At 40.0% G+C, this 12,018-nt stretch overlaps 1 protein-coding gene across 3 annotated transcripts in view; it reads right to left on the minus strand.

The window, feature by feature from the left end:
* The window catches only part of TMTC2 (transmembrane O-mannosyltransferase targeting cadherins 2), a 239,196-nt gene that overhangs the window by 71,238 nt on the left and 155,940 nt on the right, over nucleotides 1-12,018 (minus strand). For all 3 annotated transcript variants that reach the window (XM_089524013.1, XM_089524014.1, XM_089524015.1), the window contains exons 5-6: nucleotides 3,059-3,144; nucleotides 1,334-1,518 (exon numbers count right to left, since the gene is read on the minus strand). In XM_089524013.1, the coding sequence (XP_089380139.1) occupies nucleotides 1,334-1,518; nucleotides 3,059-3,144 (271 nt within the window). The remainder of the gene's footprint in view (nucleotides 1-1,333; nucleotides 1,519-3,058; nucleotides 3,145-12,018) is intronic.

Consider the following 12,018-nt stretch of genomic DNA (forward strand, 5'->3'; position numbering starts at 1 on the left):
TCTCGTGGTCTGCCTGGAGTCAGTAATGGGCTGGATGAGGGAAAACCGACTCAGTCTGAATCCAGAGAAAACGGAGGTACTTGTGATAGGTTCTCCTGGCCCGGGAATGGCGGTGGTTCCACCTGTCCTGAACGGGATCACGCTTCCTGTGATGGACTCCGTGCGCAGTCTGGGGGTGCTCCTCGACTCGTCGCTCCACCTTACATCTCAGGTGGATGCGACGGTCAGGAGCACCTGTTATCAGCTTCGGCTTATCCGCCAGCTGCGCCCATCCCTGAGCCAGAGGGACCTTGAAACGGTAGTACATGCTCTGGTAACCTCTCGATTGGACTTCTGCAATGCGCTCTACATGGGGCAACCCTTGTACCATACCCGGAAGCTACAAATGGTACAGATTATGGCAGCCAGACTGGTCACTGGTACATCCAGGGCCAGTCATATTATACCTGTACTTAAAGATCTGCATTGGCTGCCTATTCGCTTCCGGGCGCAATACAAGGTGTTGGTTATAACCTATAAAGCCCTACATAGCTTGGGCCCAGGATACCTAGAGGACCGCCTCTCCCCATACAATCCGCCCCGCACCCTCAGAACATCTGGGCAGCAGCTACTGAGGGTCCCAGGGGCTAGATTAGCCTCCACATCGAGGAGGTTGTTTACCATCATCGCCCCGACCCTCTGGAATACGCTGCCCATAGAGCTCCGCTTGGCCACCTCCCTGGCCCAGTTCAGGAAGGAATTAAAGACCTTCCTGTTCCAGTTAGCATTCCCGGACACAAGTTCCAGTTAGTCTCCCCACCCCCCACCCTCTGACAGCAGTGGCAAGCTGGCCAGAATGGGGTTTTTAATGTGGGTTTTAATTGTATTTATATTGTATTTGTATTTGTGATTGTTGATATGTTGTGCACCGCCCTGATTGTAAGAAGGGTGGTATAAAAATAAAACTATTATTATTATTATTATTATTATTATTATTATTATTATTATAGTACTATGCAACACTAACTATTGAGTGGCTACAGATAACTCCTTTTAGAACAAGCATTGAAAAGGTGGTGATAGCAAAGCTGCTCTTGAAGAATGGATTATCTACAGCAGAGATGAGCTATTCTCTCCCCATCCTCACCCCCTTGCAGGCCACATTCTCACTCCCAATGGGGCTGGAAGTAATGTCATGAAACTCCCAGTTCCCATTTGGAGGCTTGGAGGGGAGGAAGGGGGCCCCTAAACTTCATGTTTTTGCAATGGTTTGGGCAGCTTTTTAATGTTGGGGGGACATTACAATGAGGTTTGTGCAATCATGCAATTTTGTTGTGGAAAATGAAGGTCCTACCTCATACTGTCCCTGTTCATGGTAGAGTTTCCCCAAATTGTAAAGGCAGCTGGTAACAGAACATTTATGAGCATGAGGATCTTTTAAGTTTTCATCAGGAATTTCAGAACACTTCAAAAATGTCTTCTTGGCTTCCTCGGCCTTGCCTTGGTTCATTAAGATGATACCAGTGTTTAAATAGGCAGCTGTGAGAGGTAGAAAATAAAGATATTAAAGACATGTATTATAGTTAAGCTTGTTTAAAAGAAAAACTGTGTTTCTTCTTCCAACCTAGAGCCATTTATCAGAACTGATTATATTTCTTGTTGTCACAGCCATAGGTTGTAACAGCAGTTTTCTACTCTACTGTTAACATGAACAGTTACAGTATTTCCATAGCAATCAACTTTGCTGACCAGAAAATCCTGACACAGCTTAACTGCTGACACTGGAAATGAGACAAATACATAAGAAGCTCAACAACTTTGTTTAAATTAGGAAAAGCCATTTTCAGCACTTGTTTCTTTGTTGAAACAATTTGGCAAATTGGAATTGGAATTTCACTAGGTTGGATCTGGGATGTGAAATATGCTGACATGCTCTCTAAAGCAAAATAAAACCCATTTGTCCAAAGATGATGATAAATGATGAGGTATCCTATTCTGCAGAAAAAGGAGTACCTGAGCTCCAAACAGTTAAGGATGACAATCCAAATAATAAACAAACTCTTTTCATCCAAGCCAACAGAAATATTAGCTCACCTGCAAGCGAATAGGGAAATGCAGACACGAAATACCTTTTTGATGATGAATCAAGGATAGGAATTAAAACCTTGTTGTTTGTTGTTATCTGCTGTCAAGATGACTGTGAAATATGGGGGCCCTATGCATAAGAGACTTCCAAGAGCCCCTGTCCTTCCTAGGTCTTGCAAATTCAGGACAGTAATGGCTTCCTTGACTGAATCAATCCACTTGTAGTATGTGCTTACTCTCTTTCTACCATCTTCTACTTTACAAAGTGATATTGTCTCTTCCAAATGAATCATAACATCTCATGGTATGTCACTAGTACAATTGTCTCAGTTTAGTTATCTTACTTCCTAATAAGAATTCAGGCTTAATTTGCTCTTGTAGCTATGAATTTGTACTTTTAGCAAACTGTGGTATCCATGAAACACTCCACTAGCACCACATTTCAGGTTTTCCTCCTATCAGCTTTCTTCACTATTCAGTTTTCACAATTGTTTCTAGAGATGGGAAATATTATGGCATAGATGATTCCGACTGTGGTCTTTAATGGTACAAGAGTACTAAAACAATTTGCTGTCTCAGTAAATCAGCAAATGACACCCTTGCCCACTGTAAGCAAAAGTGTACAATAACCAAGATCAGCAAAGTTATTTTGCTGCCTGAGATAGCAAATTTCAGTCACTTGTTCCCCTCACTAGCAATTAAAATTAAAACTAATGAATTAAATAACTTTGCTGCCTTTCCATGATATTCCCAAATCAGCTCTCTGAGGCAGCCACCTCACTCTTCCCAATGACAGAGCAAGTGCAGGTCTTACTGAGTACAACAGGAAATGCCTGTTGTAGAAAGGTAGGCAAATCTTCTTCCCTGCATACAAGGGAATTAATTTATAGTAAATTAGATACATTTTATAGTTTACTCTTCTAACAGTGGTATTTATAACACAGCATGAGAAAAGGCATCACTTAAACACAAATGAATATGCAGTCTTACTTACAGGCTAAAGTAGGTCTGCTTCCAATGGCCAATTTATAGTAATGTAGTGCTTCTGAAAACCTGCTGTTTTCCTGAAGCAGCAACCCTCTGTATTTAGAAGAAAAATGGAGACAAAAGATAATTGTATAGCAAGGATGAATTTAATTATGAAAAATAAAAGAGCAAGAGGAAAATGTACTATTCTGTATACTAGCAATGTATTATACAAATGTTTATCAACAAAAAAGAAAACAAGTAGAGATGAATTATTACAAACATTACTATGAGATTATTTAAAACAGAAAAGCAAAAGCAGTTTCCTGAGAAACCAGTTTAAAACATTTCAATATGTAGAGAATTTAGGGCAAGCATTTCTGTAGTAGGACCTAAATACCTTAAAGCAGTGGTTCTCAAACTTTGATCCTCCAGATGTTTTGGACTGTAGCTCCAAGAATTTCTGATTGCTGACCAAGTTGGCTGAGACTTCTGGGGAACTGAAGTTCAAAACATCTGTAGGACCAAAGTTTAGGGACCACTGTCCTAAAGGTACCAGATCTTGGTCTGGATCTTCTAATCTTGGAAGCTAAGCACCCTCGTTAGTAGTTACATAGAAGACTGCCAATCAACACCAGGTGCTATAGGTTATATTTCAGAAGAAGAAACTGGCAAAGCCTCCTCTGAGCCTCCTTGCCTAGGAAACCCTATGAAATTCATGGGCTTCTCGTAAGTCTACAGGTGACTTGAATACTTTGGTCCTCCAGATGTTTTGCACTTCATTTCCCAGATGTCCCAGCCAGAATGGCCAACAATCAGGAATTCTGGGATCTGCGGTCCAAAACATCTGGAGGACCAAAATTTGAGAACCACTGCTTTAGGGTATTAGGCCCTGTTCCATAAATGCTTGTCTTAAATTCTCTGCATACATGCATATTTGCTGTCCAACCCATGAAATAATGTGACCAGATACAGAGAACTGGGTTATAAAATCGGCAACTTTTATTTAATTTAACCTATTAACTTTATTTCATTGAGATCTGCAAAAACCAGGGGGGAGAAACCTAGTGTGGGAACAGCTGGCGGATGGTCTACTCCCAGACCAAATCTCCAGCCTCCTCTGGGCAAAACACCTGAGCCCCAAGGGCAATCCAGAAGTGGGTTGCTCCCTGGCTGGCCCACATCCGGAAGGCCAACATAAGACTTCCCTGCTTAACTCCCAAGACTTAAGTGAGGGTTTAAATCTCAGGCCAGCCCCAAGGCAGGTCTCATTCCCCTCTTGTTTTGTCACAAGACCTAAAAGTCAGTTCCAGAGACTTTACCTTCACCCTTTAGGATGAACCTCTATCTCCCCCCACCTATGCGTGAAACCTATTTATGACCACAACCAGGCCAATTGTCTTAAGTCTTCAAACAACAGTGTGGAGTAGGTTAAAAAAAAACTTGGAAAGGGGAGAAAATTCCTACCGTACCCTGAAGTGATCAGAAATTATCTCACACTGATGTAGAGGCGGGAGGATGGGCCAGTGCTTCAAGGAAGGGGGAGTGAGGGGCGAGCAGGCCTTAAATGTTGGCTGGGATGTTGGACCATTTTAAAAATTTGTTACAATTTTTCCCTCTTATTTATAGTTTTATTTTTAAAAAAAATATCTGTTTTGGTATTGCAATAATTTAATTCCTTTTAATGTTCTTCTTCTTCTTATTATTATTATTATTATTTATTTTATTTTATTTTTTATGTTTTTAATTATACTGTTTTTAATGCTGTGAAGCCGCTCTGAGTCCCAGTCCTGGGGAAAAAGCGGGATACAAATAAATATAATAATAATAATAATAATAATAATAATAATAAATAGCTTCAGCCCCACCACTCTCCCAATAGCCCCCAGTGCACACCGTTTAAGTATGCTGGTCTCTAATCTCAGAGGCCAGCAAAGGCTCCTGCCCTGATCACTGGATAGGGGGAGAAATATTCTGAAGTTCTGTATGTTATTTGGTACAATTACTCACTTCAGGTCTCATGCCTAAAAGGATGTCAACAATAATATGGCAGGTTACACATTTTGTTATGACATAAGCGGTAGCCAGTTCTACATGAGAATGATCCTCAGAAATGGCTGGATACTTTTTATGACAACAACAGTGTCTGCATGCTTTCTGGTAGTGTGTGTTTGGTTGTACTTTTGAAAACTGAATTCTTTGTCTTGTAAAAAATGGAATAAAAACAAGAAACAGTAACAAGAATATCACGAAAAGCTAAAAATAACATGGCACAACTCATGTGATACTGAAACAATAAACTGGTTTCAGACCTGGCTATGGGACAGAGACAATTTTGGTCATCTTGATGGATGACTCACAGTGTGAACTGGACAAGCAGAATGGGTCTCAGTTGATTTCAGTGGCTTCAGATACCATCAAATGTGGTATCCTTCTCATTTATCTTGCTGGGATGGTTCTTGGTGGGACTCAAAAGGTACTGTTTGGAAAACTCTTATTGGTCCCTTTGTTCTGTGGGGTCCCCCAAGGTTCAGTTTTGTGCTCCATCCTACTGAACATATATATGAAAGTACTGTAAGAGCCTATCCGAAGTTTGGGGCCTCGGTGTCATAGGCATGTTAATGACACCCAGCTCCTTTACTCATTTCCACCTCAATGCAACAAAGCTGTCTAATTTTAAACCAGTGCCTATCAGCAATAATGAGAAGGATAATGGCAAACAAATAGAAATTTAATCCAGCCAAGACAGAGCTACCCCTACAGATCAAGGAACAGAAATTAAGCCTGTCACGGATGGGACTAAACTACCTCAGAATATACAGGTTTGCACCTTGGTATACTCCAGAATTCAATTCTAAGCTTGGAAGCTCAGATTCCCACAGTGGCTAGGAGTGAATTTTAGCCAGTTGTGCCCATCCCTAGAGATGTCAGATCCGGTCATGGTAACAGATGCATTAGTTATATGCTGTTTGGACAATTGTAATAGGCTCTATGTAGAGCTGTCTTGGAAGAATGTTCCGAAACTTCAGTCCAAAGAACTGCGGCCAAAGTGTTAACTGAGGCTGGCTATAGGGACCAAACAATTCCTTTGTTGCAGCTGCTTCAATGGCTGCCAGATCATTTCCACACACAATTCAAAATTCTGGTTACAAACTTTAAAGCCCTGTATGGCTCAGGTCCAGGTGATCTGAAAGAGTGTATTCTCCTGTATGAGATGATCCATGTTTGGAAATATTCTGATGAGTCTCTTCTCTCTGTCTAACCACTGCAATAGGTAGGAATACATGAGAGGCCTTTCCTGGTAGCTGCTTCCAGGCTTCAGAACTCCCTTCTTATGAGTTTATCACACTGGGGCTAATTTTGGCATTAAAGAGAGATTAAAGCACATTTAAAGCATCCCACTACTAAAGCAAAAAAGATGAGTAATTGTGCAAATAATTATCACACATGCAAATAAAGCAATATTGGAAATGCAATATCACTGAAATCCCAAAAATTAAAAAAAAGATGCACATTAATGCTTCTTTGTGACCACTTTAATGGTGGGTTTTATGCGACATCATGTGAAATTATTTCATATAATTACATGATTTGTCTGGGATATTCATGGGATCAACTCCCGATCGCCTTCATGTGATAAACTCCTTAGATTGGTTAGACTGGTACCCTCCTTGCTTTACTTCCAAGGGCAGGTAAAAGCCTTTTATTTTCAGCAGACCTTGAGAGCTTATTCAAGTTCATTCCTTCCTGAACAATGTGTGTCATTGCTTATATTTGTTGTTTTCTTTGTAACTGACATGCATTTAAGTGCTTTTAGTTCTATTTATAGTTTATTTTTACTTTTAATTTTGTATGACATGTATTTTTTAGCTGTATCTCTACTAGCTTTTCTAAGATGTTGTGAGTCCCAGAGTAGGAAAAAGATAGGATATAAATAAATATAAATATTGCAACAACAACAACAACAACCAAACTATCCCAGTTTTAGTCTTCTTTCAGGAAGAGAACTAGGCAGAGGAGAAAACATTCACCTCACCTTCCTGGCAATCTTCTGAAGAAAAGAGGACGTGGATTATGCTGTGGAGCAGTTCAGTTTTCTTTAAAGATTGTACACTTTAAAGCTTGCAATCTACTCTGGAGAGTGATATAGTAAGCAAGAGTAGGAAAGGATCCACATATTGGAATGTCTTGGCTGAGAAAACTGGATGCTGTATATAACTGTATTTACCATGTTGAAAATTGCTGCTCTAATCACTCTGAGAAAACTAGAGAAGCCATTTTTAGCACAGTAAATATTCAGCATCCAGTCCAATTCTTTCTATTCTTGCCCACAGTAGAATGGACCAGTCTTGCAAACAAGCTAGTGAAATGTGGGCTAGACAAGGCAACTGTTACATGGATTTGTAATTGGTTGACTGGCCGAACCCAAAGGGTCCTCAGCAATAGCTCCTTTTCATCCTGGAGAGAAGTGACCAGTGGGGTCCCACGGGGCTCTGTCCTGGGGCCAGTACTGTTCAACATCTTTATCAATGACTTGGATAACAGAATTGGGGGCATACTTATCAAATTTGCAGATAACACCAAATTAGGAGGAATAGCTAATACTCCAGAGGACAGGATCAAAATTCAAAATGACCTGAATAGACTAGAAAGCTGGGCCAAAGCTAACAAAATGAACTTCAACAGGGAGAAATGTAAGGTACTGCACTTAGGGCGGAAAAATGAAATGCACAGATATAGGATGGGGGACACCTGGCTTAAGGAGACAACATATGAAAGGGATCTAGGAGTCCAAGTAGACCACAAGTTGAACATGAGTCAACAGTGCAGTGCAGCAGCTAACAAGGCCAATGTGATTTTAGGCTGCATCAATAGAAGTATAGTGTCTAGATCAAGGGAAGTAATAGTGCCACTATATTCTGCTCTGGTCAAGCCCCACCTGGAATATTGTGTCCAGTTCTGGGCGCCACAATTCAAAAAGGACATTGAGAAACTGGAGTGTGTCTAAAGGAGGGCGACTAAAATGGTGAAAGGTCTGGAACCCATGCCCTATGAGGAACGCTTTAGGGAGCCTGGAGAAAAGAAGGTTAAGAGGTGATATGATAGCCCTGTTTAAATATTTGAAGGGATGTCATATTGAAGAGGGAGCAAGCTTGTTTTCTGCTGCTCCAAAGACTAGGACCCGGAGTAATGGATGCAAGCTCCAGGAAAAGAGATTCCACCTCAACATTAGGAGGAACTTCTTGACAGTAAGGGCTGTTCGACAGTGGAACAAATTCCCTCGAAGTGTAGTGGAGTCTCCCTCCTTGGAGGTCTTTAAGCAGAGGCTGCATGGCCATCTGTCGGGGATGTTTTGATTTGGATTTCCTGCATGGCAGGGGGTTGGACTGGATGGCCTTTGTGGTCTCTTCCAGCTCTATGATTCTATGATTCACAGAGAGTTGTAAAACAAGCACAAGAAAGCTGAATGGTTTAATGAAAGTGGTGGCCAGATTCCAACTCACAGACTGAATTATAATTTCTATTGACTTATTATTTCTGTTATTTCAGAGCCAACCTTAAAAACAAATTTTGCTACATAATAAGAACCCTACAAAGATTAGGTTAAAAACCATTTAATTTTCTTTAAAAAATTGTTTTGAATCTGTAGTTATTATTTCCCAATATTACATTTAGTGGGAGAATGCTACCAAGGAAAAAGGTAAATATTGGGAACCTACCCACTGTTTTTCAAGACTTTTTTTTCCTTTAGAGCAGCTAAATATGATGAAATATTCAGTTTGCTGCAATATTTCAGAGCAGCTTTATTTTGGCCTGTCTGTTCAGGCCCTTTGTCTGGAGTATATTCTCACCCCCCCCCCCCCAAAAAAAAAAATTAAAATGTCCATCTTTTCTGGAATATTTCTGAATGAAAAATCAAGAGTATTCCATCATAACCAAACACCCAGAGCCAGAGAGCACATAACATGGATTGCTTGTCTTGTTTAGCTGTTAACCCTCCTTTTTTTGAAAAAAAAAATAATATAAAAAATGTAAGCAGCAAAGTTCCAATGTCTATTTAAGAGGCTATTATTTCTGTCTGTTCATAATGTCTGCACATAACAAGTGACTGAAATGTGGAAATATGGCTTACAACTCTTCAGGCAAGAATGACATGAAATGCCTTTCTTGTAAGTCTAGTTCTGTATGGATTCTGCAACAAAACGTGATTTTGTGGCACTAAAATGTCCCCATCTGTCTGAATGAGCATTAAAGTTTAATGTACTACCAGTACCAACAAGGATGGACAAATGACCTCAATCATATTTTTATCCTAGCCATATGTTGGGGGCTTGATAATGGGCTCTCCTATTATCTGGACAACACAGTGGATGGGCATGGTGTTTTCACCAGGTGAACATTAATGGTACGATGGTTTGGGTTACATTTATTGCAAGTCAGTATCACAAAGGAGCAATAGACATCTTGACAGTTGATTACACAAACTGAATAACTAGTTTGGGAGAAGTGTGAAAACTTTGAGATACTTCCACAATGACACGTTATAAAAAGAGGTTGCTGCCACTAGGCAAAAGAGAGACTTGAGAGGCTTTAGAGATTTTGGGGATGTTTGGAGTAGTACTGCCTATCTCACTGTCCCTAAAGAAGCTTGGTCATAAAATAGACTTAGGACCTTATCACACACACATTCTGGGGATGGAAGGAGGACGCTCTTGCGCGTGCGCATGCTGCAGAAAACGGAGTTTATTTCACACGAATACGTCCTCCAAGAGGCCCTGTTCCATCCCCCGGCGCGCACCCGTTCATGTCCAGTCCTGACGGGCATGATTTTTGCCTGACGGATTACCTTCCATCAGCAAAAAATCACGCCCATCAGGACTGGACGCGAACGGGTGCGCTCCGGGGGACGGAACAGGGCCTCTTGGAGGACGTATTCGTGTGCGATAAACTCCGTTTTCTGCAGCACACGCGCGCACACAAGCGTCCTCCTTCTGTCCCCAGAACGTTTAAAATTGTGTGTGCGATAAGGTCCAAAGAGATCAAGACTCCCAGCTTTCCATGAACATCCAAACACAACACCATCTGTATCATGTGTAGAATACGAATATTCAAGTTAGTTGTGCCAAAGCTTATGTTTCTTTTTAACCTTGGCTGAATATGACTTAGTGTTTTGTAACTTTGTAACTACTCCTAAGCAAGGCCTGAAGGAAAGTATCTTCATGCACAAGATACCTTTTACTAATGCAAGATTACTTACATAGAATAAAAGCTTTCCTTAAAAGCCCTTTTCTTTTCCATCCTCTCTTCATGTGCCTTTGCTTAGTGTGTGCATGTGTCTATGTGTAGGATTCTCATGTCATACAAAATTCTCTACAGAATCTGAGGTAGGAAGAAGTGCAAGTCAAATCTCTCAGTAATTTCCCACAAAGTTACTGAGTCATGAGGCTGGATTAGTTGGTGGGGGTCCCCTTTCCTATTCAAGAGCAGGAGACAGAATCAAGTCCATTAGAAGGGGGGATTTCAAATTAGTTGGGACAATTCAATAGAGTAATTCTGTGCTGCTGCTCTCAAGAACTGAGTGATAAGATTAGTTTTCTAAACAGTTATCCTAGTATGTGTATAAGCAGTATTCCTAGCAGGAATCTGAAGAGCAACTTATTCTAACACCATACATGTTTATTGCAATACTGTATTAGTGCTTCTTCCTCTGCTCCTTACACAGCATGTTTGTATCACACCCTGCAGCCAAACAGTTAATAATATTAACCCAAATAACAGTAGATTCCAAATTTGAGCCTCCTGCCTACACTGTTGTAATTTTCTTCCTTCACTGATAGGTCACAGGAACATTACAAGGCTGAGACACAATGAAAGACTGAGACAAGAGTAAAGAGTGAAAATCTCAACAGAATAACTATAACAACATTAAATAGGACACAAAAATGTAGTGATTACATTTGAAAAAGGTGAAAGATACAGGCTTGTATAAAATGGAGGAGTTACAAATGTTTCACTGAATTTCACTGCAAACTCCAATCTTGCCCCTAACCAAAAACAGAAGGTTTAAATTTCCTTGCACAGAAAAGAAAAGGGGGAAATCCATGTGTCCGAAGCATATGCATGTAATAACTAATGTGGGTGTATTGCTAAATCTGGAATGGGCCAAAGTATACGCTTTTTGGCCCACAATTACCACACAAGATGACATAATGCAGTGCAGGGCATACTTTAAACAGGAGAGGCACAGGAGAATACTTGAAATTTATAGCAACATGTCACAACTTTTGGGATACCAAGGAAGGCACATGTATTCAATTAATTTTCCAGTTGCTCTGTGCTATACTTATACAATTATTCTTTGATACATACACTTTATAATCCTCCAGTTCTGGAAAGGATCTATTGTTATGAACTTTAGATTAATTGCTTATCCATACTGAAACAATTAAGTATGGTTCTTGTAGTGCTCTGTATAATTCATTGCTTTTGTATTATGTTTATGCCACTTGGATTTTTAAAGTATTTTAAAATATTCTGTTCTCTTCATTACAGAACCTCAGAACTAATTTTCTGTTTTTATTAGCAGCTTTAATATTGGCATTCACTAAGGCTATTTGGATTTATTTTTCCCTTCTGTTTCTGAATACAGACTGTTTTACAGCTGTTTCTCTACTTATTTAAAATTCATATAGATGCAAAATGAAGAGCAGATGCAAGAGTGAATAGTGAATTCTGGTAAATAATTAAAGTCTTGTTTGATTCTATTTTATAAATGTTATTGGAACAGAATGATACACATGACCTACAGAGTCTTAAGCAAAATATGAAAATCTTCCAAAAATGAAATTGCCTCTGCATTGACCTTTGCTATCTTATTCCTTTCTCAAAGATGTCTAAAACAAACAAAATATGAGGCAACTGCTGCAATTTTACTTCCATATTTAAAAGTAAAATCTTTCAAAGCTTTCAAATATATGCATGCCATGC

The sequence above is a fragment of the Sceloporus occidentalis genome, unplaced genomic scaffold (genome assembly GCF_023333645.1).
Source record: "Sceloporus occidentalis isolate IW3139 unplaced genomic scaffold, rSceOcc1.0.p SCAF_5, whole genome shotgun sequence".
Lineage (NCBI taxonomy): Eukaryota > Metazoa > Chordata > Lepidosauria > Squamata > Phrynosomatidae > Sceloporus > Sceloporus occidentalis.